Source organism: Myxine glutinosa, chromosome 13, assembly GCF_964187855.1.
Source record: "Myxine glutinosa chromosome 13, kmMyxGlut1.1, whole genome shotgun sequence".
In the NCBI taxonomy this organism is placed as follows: domain Eukaryota; kingdom Metazoa; phylum Chordata; class Myxini; order Myxiniformes; family Myxinidae; genus Myxine; species Myxine glutinosa.
Genome location: NC_136273.1, coordinates 31,293,235 through 31,310,770, shown reverse-complemented (window position 1 = coordinate 31,310,770; position 17,536 = coordinate 31,293,235). Strand labels below are relative to the sequence as shown.

Sequence of the window (17,536 nt, the reverse complement as noted above, 5' to 3'; positions counted from 1 at the left end):
AGGCCGTGGATGGCGTCAAAAACCTGGCGCTGCCAGCCCGCGGGCACGATGGGGCGAGGCCGCCCGAGGGAGACGTCGCACAAGAGGGCCGTGCCCGCGCCATCGAACGGCACCTCGGCGACGCAGAGGCCCGTGACGGCGGTCCGCAAGGCTTGGACCCCGGGGTCGGCGGCCTGGTCCACCGCCATCCGGGCATAGTTGATGCCGAGGTGGACTGAGTGGGTGACGGACCGGGAAAGGCAATCCGCCACCGAGTTGTCTTTCCCCGCGACGTGCCGGATGTCAGTCGTATATTCGGACACGGCCGAGAGGTGACGCTGCTGCCGGGCCGATCACGGCTCGTCGACCTTGCCCATCGCGAAGACCAGTGGCTTGTGGTCGACGAAGGCCGTGAACGCACGGCCCTCGAGCAGATGGCGGAAGTGCCTGACCGCCAGGTGAAGCCCGAGCAACTCGCGGTCGAAGGTACTATAACGGTGTTCGGGCGGGCGAAGCTGCCGGCTGAAGAACGCCAGCGGTTGCCAGGCACCACGCACCCATTGCTCATGCACCGCGCCCACCGCGTAGTCCGAGGCGTCGGTGGTGAGGGCGATCGGTGCATCGGGCGCCGGGTGCGCGAGCATGGTGGCGTTAGCCAAGGCGAGCTTCGCGCCCGCGAACGCCGCGTCCATCTGCTCGGTCCAGGTAACGTCACCTTTGCCCGGCTTCCCTCGGAGGGCCTCGTGCAGGGGGCGCAGGAGCTGGGCGATGCGGGGCAGGAACCGATGGTAAAAGTTTACCATGCCCAGGAACACCTGGAGCCCCTTGATCGCGCGGGGGCGCGGAAACTCCTTCACCGCCTCCACCTTGGCCGGCAGGGGGACGGCCCCGTGCCTGGTGACGCGGTGCCCCAAAAAGTCGATGTCGGCGACGCCGAACCGGCACTTGGCGTGGTTCACGATGAGGCCATGCTGGCACAGGCATTCGAAGAGCGTGCGGAGATGGTGTAGGTGCTCTTCGCGGGCCGCGCTGGTGACGAGGATGTCGTCCAGGTAGACGTACACAAAATCCAAGTCGCGCAAGACGCTGTCCATTAATCGCTGGAACGCCTGAGCCGCATTTCGCAACCCGAAGGGCATCCGAAGAAATTCGAAAAGTCCGAATGGCGTGATGACGGCCGTCTTCAGGATGTCCTCCTGCCTGACGGGGACCTGATGGTAGCCGCGTATGAGGTCCACCTTTGAAAAGAAGGACATGCCCGCCAACCGGGCGGAGAAGTCCTGAATGTGGGGGACGGGGTAGCGGTCGGGGGTGGTGGCGTCGTTGAGGCGCCGGTAGTCCCCGCACGGTCGCCATCCCCCGCCGGGCTTTGGCACGATGTGGAGCGGCGACGTCCAAGCACTCTCGGAGCGCCGCACGATGCCGAGCCGCTCCAGCGTAGTGAACTCCGCTTTAGCTACCGCGAGCTTCGTCGGCTCGAGGCGGCGTGCCCAGGCGTAGACCGGTGGCCCGGCGGTGGGGATGTGGTGTTCCACCCCGTGCTTGACGGCCCCTGCCGAGAAAGTGGGTCGCGTGAGGGCCGGGAAGCCGGCGAGGAGGCGTGTGAATTCATCCGCTGCCGGAAGCGTACAGATCAACCTGGCCGGAACCGAACCGCTCAGCAAGCCGCTCGGCGAGCCGCTCGATGAGCCGCTCCGGGAGCTGCTCAACGAGCCAGGCAGTGCGCAAACGAGCGAGCTGAACGTCTCGGCCTGGACGAGCCTTCTGTGCTTTACGTCCACCAACAGCCCATTTGCACACAGGAAGTCCGCGCCAAGCAATGCCATGGGCACGTCGGCAGTGACGAACGACCACCGGAAAACCTGCCCTCCGAACCGCAGAGAGAGGCAGCGTTTTCCGTATGTGCGTATGGACGTACCGTTGGCAGCAAGCAGCGCGGGGCCCCGGCCCGCGGTTTGCTTGTCGGACGTACCGGCGGGAACGACACTCACCTGCACCCCTGTGTTGCACAGGTAATGGCGCCTGGACAAGGTGTCCGTTATGAACAGTAGGCTGTTTGAACGGCCGGCGCTCAGTGCCACTACCGAGGGCCGGCCCGGGCGTTTCCCGACCTGCCGAATGAGCACGGCGAGCGACACTGCCGAGCCTCGTGGCCGAACTTGGTGTGAAACCGGCACCAGGCTTGCGGTTTTATCCGCGGCGGCGGAGGTGGGCGTGGCATGGCGGCCGCCACGAGGCGCCCCTTGGAGTAGGGGTGGTCACCCGCAGGAGGTTCAGCGGCCATGCGGTGCGTCGCGTAGTAGGGGTGGTCACCCGCAGGAGGTTCAGCGGCCACGCGGTGCGTCGCGTAGTAGGGGTGGTCACCCGCAGCAGTTTCGGGCTGGGAGTAGGGTCGCGCAGCCCCGGGAGCCGCGACGGCCGCACAGAAACTCACCCGCGTGTCCAAAGCCGCGAAGAACTTGTCGGCCTCGGCAGCGAGAGCTCGGGGTTCCGTTATCATGGAACCGGCCAACGCGAGGCGTACTCGTGCCGGCAGCTGGCGTCGAAATAGCGCTCGGAATAGAAAATCCGGGGTTCCGTCGCCCAGCAGCGACAACATATGGTCCATTCGGACCGACGGTCGCGTGTCGCCGAGCTCGGGGAGGTCCAGGAGGCGGTCGGCCCGTGCGTCCTCCGTGAGGCCGAACGTGGCGAGGAGGAGACGCTTGATCGCCTCGTACCTGTGGTCGTCCGGCGGGTTCCTCAGGACAGATACGACCCGGGCGGCTGTGCCGGGCCCGAGGGCGGCGACGACGTGGTAGTATCACGTCGGGGTCACCAAATGAAGCGCGGTGCTACGCGCGCTACTTGCTTACCAAGGAGGAAGCGGACAACGCGGTGAATTAAAAGTCTTTATTGAAAGAGCCCTACTGTAGCACTGCCGTACTCGGGGCTGTGTGCCCCGTGTATATCCCGAGGCCACGCCTACCCCTCGGGCGTGGCCGCCGCCCACTTGGTGCGCGGAATGATGCCATCACGCCAGTGAGCTTTCGTGTCCGCCACAGTTATTTCTTAGTATTTGTGAGCTTCGTCCTTTTCTTATGTTAGTTCTACGTTGAGTTCTGCGTTACTTCTGCGTTAGTTCTGTGTTAAGTCAGGAGAATAGGTCCTACTTCGACTGACTCTCCAGCCTCCCTAGCGTCATGCCCCTTTGCGCTGACTTTGGTTCATTTTGGGCGAATTAACACGAGGCAGGCTGAGGAGGGTCGGGTCGGAGCCGAATGAGGGGCGGCAGTGGAGCTGACGGTAAGCACGAGCCGCCAACCAGGGCTCAGAGGGTGTGGCCGTGGCACTGCGTCACAGGGCGTGGTAAGAAGGTGCGAGGGGGTTCGAGAGGGTTCAGTGGCGTACCGATATAACCCATCGCGCAAAGGCCCTGAGTGGACTGCTGCCCAGGGAGGACTCGAAAGGACTTGAGGACTGCTGCCCAGGGAGGACTCGCGCGCACTGACCAACCAGGAGGGATCGTTGACGAGCAGGAGTTGAGAGCGTCAAAGAACTGTGAGAGATACGCGGGTGAAGAAAGATGCGCATAAACAGGAATACGCGCCATTATAAAGTGACGCTCGGTTGAGCTGGAGGCCGATCCATATACAGTGCATTAAGTCGTGCGAGTGATAACGGCTGTGTAATCGCCAGCCGTGCTGAGAGTCCCGCATTTGCCGTTCCACCTCATCGGCTGCCTTTGTTCGGGAGACTCGCTATGAGGTTCCTTCCACCGCCTGCTGCCATCTTCGCAAGACGTGCTGGGACTGTGGAGAGCCGGGCGGGGCCGTTCCTGGACGACCACGTCGACGCGTTTGGCTGAACATCAACCCAACTGCAATTCCCTGTGTGAGTGTGACGGGCCCGAGTCCGGGTGATAAGATAAGACTGACTAAGTGCTGCTCTGTGTCTCTGCGTCCCGATCACTGTATATACGTGTGGTAATAACTAAACCTGTGTTCTTCCTTTTTCCATTCGATCGTTCCTGTGGTTTCCTCATTGGCTAAGTGTGGTACGAATAGAACCGCTCGAATTGGGTTCCACTACCTAAACTGCACAGACCACATGGTACTCAATCTGCTCGGCATACCCGAACCGCACGTGGCTCATGCGAGGCTTGCTTCCTCGCTTCCGTGGTGGCGCAGGGAATTCGGTACGAGCGAGACTTGGTCCCGAAACCCTACTTTGCGTTTGACCGGAAGGGGCGTTTCAAGTCTTGGTTCCGCCAAGCCCAGAAAGAACAAGAGGATTAATCCCCCCCTTTGTAAGGGGAAGAAGGGCGGCGGAGAACCGTAACAATATTATTGGTACCTTTTAGAAGTTGTTAGAAATAATTAGATTTCAAGCAGGTGATTCTCCTTTACTTTGGAATTGAACTCACATGTGGTGAGTTGCAGGTGCCCAAATTATAAAATCACTCATTCAACCAGTTTGAATCGAGAAAAGGAGTCATTCTACTGTTTTGTGTCACTGTGTGCACAGCAATGAGCATGAAGAAAAGAAAGAAAACTAGAGAATTGTCTGAGGAGGTCAGACACAAGATTGGGGCCAAGCATGGGCAATCTCAAGGCTACAAGTTCATCTCTGGAGACCTTAATGTTCCTGTGTCCACCGTATGCAATGTTATCAGGACGTTTAAGGCCCATGGCACTGTAGCCCACCTCCATGGATGTGGCCGCAAGAGAAAACTTGATCAACGATTGCAGCGAAGGATTGTTCGAATGGTGGAGAAACCACCTCGATCTACTGCCAAACAGATTCAAGCTGACCTTCAGACACAATGTACGACAGTTTTAACTTGCATCATCCGTCACCAACTCAATGAAAGGGGGTTCTATGGGACGAGACCCAAGAGGACCCCGCTGCTGAGAAAGCCCGACTGGAGTTTTCCAAAACATACCTGAACAAGTCAAAATCCTTCTGGGAGAATGTCTTGCGGACAGATGAGACCAAATTCGATCTTTATGTGAAGCACATCATCTCTTTGTTTATGGAAAATAAAATGAAGCCTTCAAAGAAGAGAACACCTTCCCTACAGTCAAACATGGAGGAGCTTCAGTGATGTTTTGGGGTTGCTGTGCTGCCTCTGGCACTGGGTGCCCTCAATGTGTGCATGGCATCATGAAATCAGGAGATTACCACGGCATTTTGGAGCGCAATGTTCAACCCAGTGTCAGAAATCTGGGTCTCCGTCGAAGGTCATGGGTCTTGCAGCAGGACAATGACCACAAACACGCTTCCAAAATTACCAGGAATGGTTCAAGTCAAAATTCTGGACTGTTGTGAAGTGGCCAGCAATGAGTCCAGATCTAAATCCCATTGAACACCTGTGGGGAGATCTGAAAACAGCATTTGGGAGAAGGCACCCTTCAAATCTGGGAGAACTGGAGTAGTTTGCACAAGAAGAGTGGCCCAAACTGCAGGTAGAGAGGTGTTGGAAGCTCATTCATGGCCATAGGAAGGGCTTGACTGCAGTTATTTTGTCCAAAGGCTGTGCTGTCAAATATTAAGTCCAGGGTGTCAATAATTTGGTCAATGCCATTTCTTTTTATTTTCTGATTTAAAAGGATTTATTAAGTTCTGAATCAAAAACAAATGTTCTGTAATATTAACAGTGAAAAAAAGAATTGAGGAGATCAAATACTTTTGTCAATTTCAACTTATTTTTAGAGAATATTTTGAGTTATTTGAAAAAAGTACAAGGGTGCCAATATTATGGCCACGAATGTATGCAGGTAATTCAACCAAACACATTTAGAACATCAGTGACCTTATTGTGACGTATCTGCAGGATTACGGGTGTAAGGTATCTCGACAAACTACGATCGATTGGAGCACACGTTTATTGACTCTGCCGATACAGGCCCGATTAACTGCAGCGCCATCCGAGCTGGGGCGTAGGGATACCATGCGGTCACGGTGTAGGGATACAACGGTGAATATTTGCAGCTTCATACATGACAAAGGGGTGAAAGGCAAGAAACACCCAAGTAAGAGTTGACCCGGCACCGGAAATCCCTCGATCAGAGCACTGGACGCTCGACCATATTTGCATGTTATCTAATCCAAGACAAGATGATGCCGCGGCAGATCACTCAGGCCTTTGCACAGTTTTTTCGTCGAATCCAATTCCCTCTCTAATCGAAAACATTTGAAATTTAACACGGAACACACCACCTGTTCGCTTTCCCATCGACCCAAAACGAGTGCGTCCGTTGTGTACCTTGTCCGAGTACGTGCGTTGTGTACCTGTTGTCTCTTACAATCCCCGCTTACGGCTTACCTGCTGTGGTGGTCGGGACGTCGCACAACGAACCAGCATGAACACCACAATGGAAATAAACCACATCTCTCGTCCACACCAATCCACGAATGAAGCTTTAACCACAGAGGTTTGTCTTAAGAGTTCTCTATTGCAGGAATTCTCATTGTGACAAATAGCAAATAAAGTGACGTCACATTGGACTGTGGCCACGCCCCCTATGCATTTTTTATATTAATAACCTGTATATTCATTTATTTATTTATTGATCCGATTACTCTCTTTCAGTGAAAACCACGTGGTCCAAAGTTTGAACACCACGAGTTTTCTATTTTTCAAATATTTTACGCCAACGAGTAGAGAATTTTAAAAACGTTCAGGTCATAAGTTGGGACACTGAAGTTACTGACATTCCATGACAGACACCTGTTCATTTAATTGATGTTATTGTGGTGCTGGGCACACACGACTCGATTGCCAGAGAGGTAGGCCACAACGCGTGGATACAAACAAGAGTCTTTATGACAAGCTAGCATATCAGCACTGGGCGGGCTCGAGCTTAGAGCCTGCATATATGTCCCGACGCCACGCCTTGCCCCCGGGCGTGGCCGATCGGCCGAAAGGCGGGGCATGCATTTCAGTTCCCTGCCTGGACGCTCGCGCCACCCACTGGTGCGCGGAATTATTGACCCTTGTGCCTGCCACGCGCGCCCCCCCAGAATTGCTGCGCACCTGAAGGGTGAGCTTGTGGGGAAGCCGGATGACCCGGCCGAAACGCCCCCTGGCGATGCGTGCGGGGCTGGGGGATAGCGGGACGGTGGGGCTGGGGGGTGCCGGGGGTCTGACCGCCGGGGGGCGGCCTCGACGCGGAGGCAGAGCTGCTTGTGGGGGGTGGTCCAGATCGAGGTGGGCCGGCTTGAGGCGGCCCACGGAGATACGATCCGGGGCACCGCCGATGTCCACGGTGAAATGTTTGTCCCCGGTCTCCAGCACGCGGAAGGGCCCGTCGTACGGGGGCCGTAGCGGTGCCCGGTGGGCGTTGTGCCGGACGAAAACGTACTCCGCCATGCGAAGCTCCGGGGCGACGTGGGAGGACGGGCAACCGTGGTGTGCTGTCGGCACCGGGGCGAACCTCCGGGCGGTCTCCTGCAGGGTGGAGCGCTGTTGAGCCGCGGACCAGGGGCCGGTGGCGTCAGGGATGAATTCGCCGGCACGCGCAGTGGCTGGCCGTAGACCAGCTCGGCGGTGGAAGCCTGGAGGTCCTCTTTAGGGGCCGTTTGGAGGCCCAATAGGACCCACGGGAGCCTGTCGGCCCAACCATCGTCCTGGAGGCTGGCTCTGAGAGCGGCCTTCATCGAGCGGTGGAACCGCTCGCACAAGCCGTTGGCTTGGGGGTGGTAGGCCGTGGTGCGGTGAAGGTTGACCCCCAAGGCCTGGGCGACCGCGCCCCAAAGCTCGGAGGTGAATTGCGGGCCTCTGTCGGAGGAGATGTCCGAGGGCGCGCCGAAACGGGCAATCCAAGTGCCAATGAAGGCCTGCACCACGTCGGCGGCTGTTGATGATGCCAGCGGGACGGCCTCCGGCCACCTGGTGGACCTGTCCACCATCGTGAGGAGGTGGGTGAAACCCCGCGAGGAGGAAAGGGGTCCCACCAGGTCCACATTTACGTGGTCGAAGCGCCGCGCGGCCACGTCGAATGGTGCCAACGGGGTCTGGGTGTGCCGGTGGACCTTCGCGTGCTGGCAGGCGACACAGGCATTGGCCCAGTCACGGACGTCCTTGCGGAGCCCATGCCAGACTAACTTTGCTGCCACGAGCTTCTGTGATGCCTTCCGGCCTGGGTGGGAAAGGCCGTGAAGGGCGTCAAAAATGCGCCGCTGCCATCCGGTGGGCACGACCTTTGCAGGGAAGTTAGTCATGACCAAGTCTAGAAGAGAAGATACTCCATTGACTGAGATCCGGGTCAGGAAATTGACAGATTGTGTCAGTCCCAGTGAATCACAGAAGTCCTTTGCTGAGGTGCCATGCTGGTGTGAGAGGAACGCACACCCAGCCAGCTGGCATGATGACAGTTGAAGTCGCCACATAAGAGGAAGAGAGAGTTGAGATGAGTGGATAGAAGATGAATGGATAGTGCTGTTTTGTCATTAGGTTGTCATTAGGCGAGGTTGGCCCAGGGAAACGTCGCACAGGAGAACTGTGCCTGTGTCCTTGAAGGGGACGTCGGCCAACCGCAGGCCTGTGTCCGCTGTCCGGAGGGCTTGCACCGTGGTGTCGGCGGTCTAGTCGGCCGCCATGCGGGCGAAGTCCACACCCAGGTGGACGGCGTTCGAGCCGGACCGGGAGAGGCAATCGGCCACAGCGTTGTCCTTGCCCGCAACGTGCCGGATGTCAGTCGTAAATTCGGACACGGCGGAGAGGTGGCGCTGCTGGCGGGCCGACCACGGCTCCGTAACCTTGGCCATGGCGAAGACCAGGGGTTTGTGGTCCACAAACGCCGTGAACGGGCGGCCCTCTAAAAGATGGCGGAAGTGGCGAACGACCAGGTAAAGACCGAGGAGCTCGAGGTCGAAAGCGCTATACTTGTGCTCGTTAGGGCGAAGCTGCCGGCTGAAGAAGGCCAGCGGTTGCCAAGCCCCGTTCACCCACTGTTCATGCACGGCGCCCACCACGTAGTTGGAAGCGTCCGTGGTGAGGGCGATGGGTGCGTCGAGCGCCGGTTGTGCCAGCATGGTCACGTTGGCGAGGGCCAGCTTAGCGCCCGTGAACGCCGCGTCCATATCGGTCGTCCAGGCGACGTCGTGCTTGGCCGGCTTGCCCCGGAGGGCTTCGTACAGGGGGTGCATGAGTTGGGCGGTGCGAGGCATGAACCGGTGGTAAAAATTTACCATCCCCAAAAATTCCTGTAGGGCCTTGATGGAGCGGGGGCGCGGGAAACTTGTGACTGCCTCCACCTTGGTAGGCAGCGGGACGGCCCCACGCTTCGTGATGCGGTGCCCCAGGAAGTCGACGGCCGTTACGCCAAACTGGCATTTCGCCGGGTTGATGATGAGGCCGTGCTGGCCGAGGCGCTCGAAAAGCGTGCGCAGGTGGACGAGGTGCTCCGCCCGGGAAGTGCTGGCGATGAGAATGTCATCCCGGTAGACGAACAGAAAGGTGAGATCGTGCAGCATACTGTCCATCAGCCGCTGGAAGGCCTAGGCCGCGTTCTTAAGGCCGAACGGCATTCGGAGGAACTCGAAGAGGCCAAAAGGTGTAATTACAGCCGTCTTCGGAACGTCGGCCGGCCGGACAGGTACCTGGTGGTAGCCCCGAATAAGGTCGACCTTGGAGAAGATCACCCGCCCCGCCAAACGGGCGGAAAAGTCCTGTATGTGTGGTATCGGGTACTGGTCGGGGGTGGTGGCGTCGTTGAGGCGGCGGTAATCGCCGCATGGTCGCCATCCGCCACCCGGTTTGGGCACGATGTGCAGGGGCGAGGCCCACGTGCTATTCGAGCGCCGCACAATGCCCAATCGCTCCAGCGCGTCGAATTCCGCCTTCGCCACAGCGAGTTTGGCCGGGTCGAGGCGGTGAGCCCTGGCGTAGACCGGTGGACCTGTGGTCAGGATGTGGTGTTCGACGCCGTACTTGATGGCGACGGCCGAAAACGTCGGCTGCGTGAGGGCGGGAAACTCGGTGAGTAGGCGGGTGAAATCGTCCACGGCCGGGAGCGCGCAGTCTAGCTTGGTCGGAGCGGAGCCGCTCAATGAGCAAGCGAGCAAGCTGAAGGTCTCCGCGTTGATGAACCGACGCCGTTTGACGTCGACCAAAAGCCCATGCGCGCAAAGAAAATCTGCACCCAGCAAGGCCATGGGCACGTTCGCCGTGATGAAGTCACACCTGAAGCGCTGGCCCCCGAAGCAGAAAGCGACGCTGCACGAACCGAAGGTGCGGATGGAGGAGCCGTTTGCGGCGACCAAGGCGGGGCCGCAATACGCGGCCTGTTTGTCCTGCACTGAGGCGGGTATCACGCTCAGCTGAGCGCCGGTGTCGCACAAAAAACGCCGCCCGGACGCTGTGTCCGTGATAAACAGAAGGCTGCCTGAATGGCCGATGCTCATGGCAGGCAGCGAGCGCCGGCCTGGTCGTTTCCCGACCTGCCGAAAGTGCACGGTGGGCGGCACGTTCTGGCCTTCTGCCCGAACCTGGCGTGGTGATAGCACATGGTCCGCTCTGGTGGAGGCTCCGGCGGTCGCGTCGGGTTCGGTCGACGGGGCGTCGCGGTGGCCGCTGCCGCCAGTGGCGCTGACTCGGCCGGTGGTGGCGCCGGTCGTGGCGCGGGCGTTGCCTCGGTCGGCCCAGGGTTCCAGGCGGCCTCTCCGACGTGTCGCCTGGCCGAGAAAAATTTATCGGCCTCCTTGGCCAGGGCGTGAGGGTCCGTGATGGGCAAGTTAGCCAAAGCTAACCGTACCTGCCCGGGTAGCTGCCGGAGGAACAGCTCACGGAAGAGGAAATCCGGGCTGTGGTCGCTGAGTAGAGCCAGCATGTGGTCCATGCGCTCGGATGGACGGGCCTCACCCAGTTCCGGGAGGTCGAGTAGTTGTCGCGCGCCTTCGGTCTCCGTGAGTCCAAACGCACCAAGGAGTAGGCCTTTGAGCGCGCCGTATTTGTCGGCGTTCGGCGGGTTCTGTAGGAAGCTCAGGACCCGGGCCGCGGTGGAGGCGTTGAGCGTGGAGACCACATGGTGGTAGCGCGTGTCGTGTCCTCAGTGATGTTCCGCAGAGCGAAGAGAGAATCCGCTTGGGCGAACCAGACAGCCGCGTGCGATTCCCAAAAGCCCGGGAGCTTCAAAGCTCCAGATGACTCCATCGCCGTGTTCTTGAAAAGGGGTCACCAATTGTGGGAGCCATGCTCGCACGATAAAACCGGACAAAATGAACGACGCCAGGAATGAAGTTTCACTGAGCTATTTATTTCCAGCTCACTCGAAAGAACTCAAAAGCACTGAATCGGCGGCAATTTATAAGTAAAGCTCAACACACAAAAGCCACGCCTCTCAGGCGGGGCGTGGTATGCAAATAGGTAAGCCAAGTGTTCGCCCGGGAAAGGCAAGTCTCAACACGCCCGGGCGAGTCCGGACAAGTGACCGCTCGCCGGTTGCGTCATCGGCCGGTGCAAGGTAATTGTGTCATGCTTCCGGTAACCGCTACAGTTCTCTAATTTTGCATTGATGCTCGTACATCCGAAATTCAATGTAAAAAAGTTTAAACGAAACATTTTACAATTTTTGCGGCCATTTTGAATTTTCAAGTTGGCTAATCGACTAGCTTTAAAGAGCATATATATAAGAACACCACTTTCAAGTTTCATGTATCGACAAACGATTAATTGTTGTACATGTATTAACTCTCGACATAAAGGCCATGTCACGTCCGCGCCAGCTGCACTCTGACGTCACTCCCGGAAACGGAAATAGACACGTTTGAACACGGGAATATTTTTGCACGTCCACACATGACAATATCGTCTTCTGTGAGAGCAAAATTGAAAAAACAGCCACCAGTCCAATCGTGTTGAATTCGACCACGTGTCCACGTCGGTTATTTTTGCTAACATACGTTCGTCCGTTCGGAAGCAGCTTGGCGTTTTTAAACCAGTTTTAAACGTTTGCTCCGCTTGACAAGCGGCTTGCAAAGCGGTTGTAACGGAACGGTCGGCTTGGCAAGCGACAGCAAGCCGCTGCTGATGGAACACAGCCCCAGCTCTTTCAGAAAAGCTGAAAAAGAAGAAGGAACACGATTAATACCAATTACGCATCACCTCTTTCAAAGCATTACATTAAAAATGCAAATAATCCTTTCGATTTTAAATCCTTGTACTCGTCCGACAGTCGAGTGAACACGCAAATTGGACACTTACCCACTGTGACTAATATTGGCTGTTTACCTCACGTACCTCCATATGTAGTTGCCCAACGGCTGCTCGGACGGCGCATTATGATAACATTTTCTTCAAAGCATTTCCACATTGTTGTCTCGAACACGTTTTTGTCTGCTAAATAAACTGTTTACTTTTCGAAGTAAAAATCTGTACTTTAACGAAAGGGAGGAATAAAGCATAAGGATCACGTGCATCGTTTGCACCAATTAAAACAAAGCGTTCGATTCAAATTGTCTCTCAGGTTGTTTTCTCACTCTTGACGCTCAGCGCGAACGCTTCGTGAGCAGTTGGTACGTTGCTCGAGCTTGGTATTCGATAAACATAATTACAACGTATCACTATCAATCTTTTATAATTTAGGTGCGATGTTCCTGTCAGAAATAGTTGAGTTAATTTAATTTGCTCATTTTTCTTTTGTGATTTAAATTTTATTTTATTTCTCTCAGCGCGATTTCTCAACAGACGATTGTGAATCTTTTCTGAGTGCTTGGATTGCGTGTCCGTGTATTGGTAGAGCTGCACAAGGATATAGTGATGGAAGTCGAGACCATCGCACGGTGAGTCCATTTCCCTTGCCTTTTGTCATTACCTCCACCACCCAAGTTGGACGGACATGGACAGTATTCACCCATTTGTATTTGTCCCCTGTCGCATCGCGGAGCGAAAGGGTTCGAAAAAAGCGAAAGGGTTGTCCCCTCCGTCCGTGTGTGCGTCTGTGCGTGCGTACGTGCGTGCGTAAGCAAACGACCGAATTCTAATTTGGTGTGCGGGTGCAACCCACGTCAAAATCCAAGATGGCCGCCGCCATGTATGTCTGACGCCATGTATGTCTGAACCTTGTGAGCGGAATATCTTGAAAAATAAGCGAAGTAGCAACTTCTAATCTGGTGTTTGGGTGTATCTACGCATAAGGAAGAACACTATTGAAAATTGGGTCGCCACGTCAAAATCCAAGATGGCCACCACCATATATATGTCTGAACCTTGTGAGCGAAATATCTTGAAAAATAAGCGAAGTAGCAACTTCTAATCTGGTGTTTGGGTGTATCTAGGCATAAGGAAGAACGCTATTGAAAATTGGGTCGCCACGTCAAAATCCAAGATGGCCACCGCCATGTATGTTTGACGCCATGGATGTCTGAACCTTGTGAGCGGAATATCTTGAAAAATAAGCGAAGTACCAACTTCTAATCTGGTGTGTGGGTGTATCTAGGCATAAGGAAGAATGCTATTGATAATTGGGCCCCACGTCCAAATCCACGATGGCCACCTTGCGTCTTCCACTTTGTCAACTTGCATCACTTCACCGACGGGGGACCTAGGCGTAACGCTTGTTTAATTGGAGTTCGCCATAAACAAGGCTGAAAGCCAATAATTGTAAACAGTAAGGGGCTACAAAGAAAAGAAAAGAAAAGAAGGAAAAACAGGCAAAACCTTCACCTAATCGTGAAAGAAGGAAACCTCTTCACAGGACCACGGTCCACAGTGCAGAAGGGGGCCCACTTTGGCCAGGAGGGTCGCAACTAGAGGAAAACCTGCTGCCCTCTGCAAGAAAGCTGAAATTGGGATGGAAGTTCACCTTTCAGCATGATAAACACCTGAAGCACACAGCCAAAACTACACTGGAGTGGATAAGGAACAAAAAGATAAATGTCCTTGAGTGGCCCAGTCAGAGCCCCGATCTAAATCCAATTGAAAATCTGGCATAACTTGAAGGTTGCTGTCCATCAACGCTCCCCACGCAACTTGACTGAGTTTGAACAGTTTTATACAGAAGAATGGGCAAATATTGCCCAATCAAGGTGTGCAAAGTTGGTAGAGACCTATCGCAACAGATGCATAGCTGTAATTGATGTCAAAGGTGCTTCCACCAAGTATTAACTCGGGGGCGTGGACACTTATCCAACCAAGATATATTCTAGTTCTGTATTTTTTAAATTAATTTTCTGAAATCTTACTATAATTCACCAAATGTCCGTCTCTGTCTGTCCGTCCGTTCGAAGGTACCGCAAAATCGGCTGAACCAATCGCAACGATATTTTGGATGGGTAATCCGAGGACCCCCTGGAGTAAAATAGGCTATTTAAAAAAAAAAGAAAAAAAAAGGCTATTTAGTAAAAAGGCTAGTAAAATAGGCTATTTAGTTTTCCCAATTTCAGCTTTAGTCTCCAGCATTCTCAGGTTTGGACTCCCGCATAACATTCGCGTTCGCATAACGTTCATTGTGACGATGTTGTTTTCCCGGGTGCCGCACAAACGGCTGCACCGATCGAAATTTAACGGATGTTTATATAAATCATTTAAAAGAAAAAAAGCCTTCAATTTCTGATATTTAGCCTTTTCATTTGGGCCTCCCAATTGAAGCCCCCGCCCGTAGGGTGGGTACCGTTGCTAGTTTGTAGAATTTGTTTTTCACTTGGAAGTTGTCGGTTATGATGTGTAAATAAAGGTGGGAAAATTCTGATTTTAATGTATTTTAATTCCAGGCTATAAGGCAACTAAAGGTGAAAATTTAAAAGGGGGTGTAGACGTTCTATAGGCAATGTACTTGATCTTTAATAACTGCCAATAAGAATTGCAAATATTTGTAACATTTTAAGGTTTGATCACTGACTTCGGCAATTAAAAGTGATTGCTTGTGCCTGTATTTGCTAAAAATGGCTGTGATCTAGATTGTCTATGTTGACCTGTAGATATAACCTTGCCTATTTACATTATGTAGGTACATGTAAAACTAAAACGGCCCTCTGGAGAGCAAACCTCTACCAGACTGAATAGTTTACGTTTTGTATCCCACTGATGGACCAGATCTGGATTCGGACCTGAAACAAAATCTTAGCGGCTTGTTCTTGTTGCCTAATGAACGTATCCACCAAGTTTTGTCGTGAATTGTCCACAACTTTGTGAAATATAATGCTGCATATCGTCTTTCGCTTTATATATCAATAGTAAAGAATCGCTTAAAATTTTTTAAAAATTCGTATCCATATTCGGATCTTCATACCAAAATCAAATCGATTCATCCTTGTCACACACGCAACCTGTCCAAGTTTCAGCCAAATCCGTCCACAATGTGAGATATCCTTTTCACAGACAGACACAGACACACACACAGACAAACAAACTGACATGGGTGAAAACATAACTTCCATCCACCTTTGGTGACAAAGGTAACCAGACAACTCACAATGATGGTTAATTACAGTTCCTTGACGTGTATTATTCATGACTCGATGAGAAGCGGTGGACTGCAATGCTAACAAGCTATACCTAATTCATTGCGGTTGAGGGGGAGAGAGCCAGCTGGGCGGTGTTGAGTCGGGCTTCCACCAGTGTTTTTATACACGGACAGCTGTACTTTGCAATGAGTAGAGCAAGAGACCCACACGATCTGCACATCCTTGCCAACCAAAATGAATTCCAGATAAGGAGAAGAACCACCTTTAGAGGCCATTTTTCCCTGCAGAGCAGGGGTTGGCCTTTTTCAGGCACCATGGTCCCCTTTTTGAAGCAATGTTTTACGGCTGGATGCCCTTCCTGCCACCAACCGTTAGTCGACTCTTGCGACACACAGGGAATTACCAGTGAACTGGTACTCAATTTGCCGACCTCGGAAGGATGACGGGCTGAGTCAACCCCCCTGGTGTTAATTCAGCGATCGACCGGGATTCAAACCCAGGATCCCAGGATCCTAGGATCCCAAGCCGGCATCCTAACCACTAGGCCAACACCAGGCTTTGAATTCCAGATAAGGAGGACTGATAATGCTGCAGTCCGACTCACCTGCTACGTTGTTACCTCCGCCACCAAAGGTGGATGGATGTTACGTTTACATACCTGTCTGTTTGTTACTTGGCAAAAATTTTTTTTGCCCAAGTATGTTGATCACTACGGTTTACTTGCGAAAATCGAACATGTTTCCGAGTATATTGGTTCGTCTTGTGTATATTGGTGCTTTGTCAGTCGCCTACAGGTCACAATTTTCAACCGATCTTCAGCAAACTTCATCAAATGATTGTAGAGTTGGTCATAAGCAAGAAGCCTATTGTTTTTGGGGCCAAAAGATCAATAGGTCAACATGGGCCAAAGGTCACCAACTTTATCAAATTTCTAAAATCCTCAATTTTCATCTGATTGACTTGGAATTTTAAAAGGATTTGCATATATTGTCACTAAATTCAACCACCAAGTATTTTTGAGGTCAACATAGGCCAAATTTCTAAAATCCTCAATTTTCATCTGTTTTGAATTTTTAGGAGGGTTTGCATACCATGTGGCGCAGCAACAAAGGCTGGAAAGGGTGGAAATGCGAATGGTTCGGTGGATGTGTGGAGTATCGTTGAGAGAGAGGAAGACAAATGATGAATTGCGAAAGATGATGGGAATAGAGCCTGTGATGGATGCTGTGAAGAGAAACAGGTTGAGATGGTTTGGTCATGTGTTGAGGAAGGATGAAAGTGACTGGTTGAGAAGAGTGATGGAAATGAATGTAGAAGGAAGTAGAGGACGGGGAAGACCGAGAGACTTGGCTAAAGATGGTGGAAGAAGAAATGCGGGCAAGGGGGGGTTAACAAGGGGAGATGCAGAAAATAGGGCAAAATGGAGAAGATAGTCATGGGGTCCGCAAGGCTAACCCCTGCTCTAGCAGGGAAAATGGCCTTAAAATGCATGTTGTTGTGTTGTTGTTGAATACCAGGTCACTGAATTCAACCACCAATTATTTTTGAGGTCATCATAGGCCAACAACTTGTTTTAAGGATTTTGCAAGTATCGTGCTGTGCATGACATATTTCTTTTTTGTTTGTTACTTGCAAAATCAAATATTTTGCGGCTTTTGCCCCACTTGTGTTATGTATGTTATATTTTGTATATTATATTTATATTGTATATTATATTGTATATTGTATTATATATTTTATTACATATTTAATGCAGTACTATACTGTATTTCAAAATATTATCCACAAGAGCCAAACTCCATTGGTTGGTCATAAAATGGGAGCTGTAATATCTGTGTTGTGTGTTACAGACAAAGGCTGTCAGATGTTACAAATACGCCAAGTCCTAAAGCTGATCTGCAAAAGGTGTGTATGGTGGTGGTGTTGGTGGTTTTTTTTTTTTTTTTTTTTTTTTTTTTTTTTTTTTTTTGTTTGTTTGTTTGTTTTGTATACTGAATCGAGGCTCGTGAAAGAGCTAACATTTATTTCACAAACAAATCAACCAGACAAACAAAATATACAAAAAGAGGGAGCGGAAGACAAGATGGGGAGATAAGGGGAAGCACACAACCACAACATTTGAGAGCAGGGAGAAGTGTGGGAGGGAGAGGGCTTGGGGGCAGGAGGCGTG

At 52.9% G+C, this 17,536-nt stretch overlaps 1 protein-coding gene and 1 long non-coding RNA gene across 6 annotated transcripts in view; one reads left to right on the top strand and one right to left on the bottom strand.

The window, feature by feature from the left end:
• Positions 1-11,198: 11,198 nt before the first annotated feature.
• LOC137438447 (uncharacterized) lies at positions 11,199-12,240 on the bottom strand. 2 transcript variants are annotated; one of them, XR_010986704.2, is made up of 2 exons: positions 12,203-12,240; positions 11,199-12,023 (listed from the first exon to the last, which is right to left on the bottom strand). It is a non-coding gene; the product is annotated as an uncharacterized LOC137438447 (long non-coding RNA). The 2 variants fall into 2 exon arrangements; XR_010986705.2 differs by having other exon boundaries at positions 12,167-12,216.
• A 160-nt stretch (positions 12,241-12,400) lies between these two features.
• The window catches only part of LOC137414429 (uncharacterized), a 74,691-nt gene continuing 69,555 nt past the window's right edge, over positions 12,401-17,536 (top strand). For 3 of the 4 annotated variants that reach the window (XM_078767247.1, XM_078767248.1, XM_078767245.1), the window contains exons 1-3: positions 12,411-12,477; positions 12,634-12,744; positions 17,217-17,271. In XM_078767247.1, the coding sequence (XP_078623373.1) occupies positions 12,722-12,744; positions 17,217-17,271 (78 nt within the window). In that variant the 5' untranslated portion in view covers positions 12,411-12,477; positions 12,634-12,721. Of the gene's footprint in view, positions 12,478-12,633; positions 12,745-17,216; positions 17,272-17,536 lie in introns of all 4 variants that reach the window. The other variant, XM_078767246.1, reaches the window with a different exon arrangement.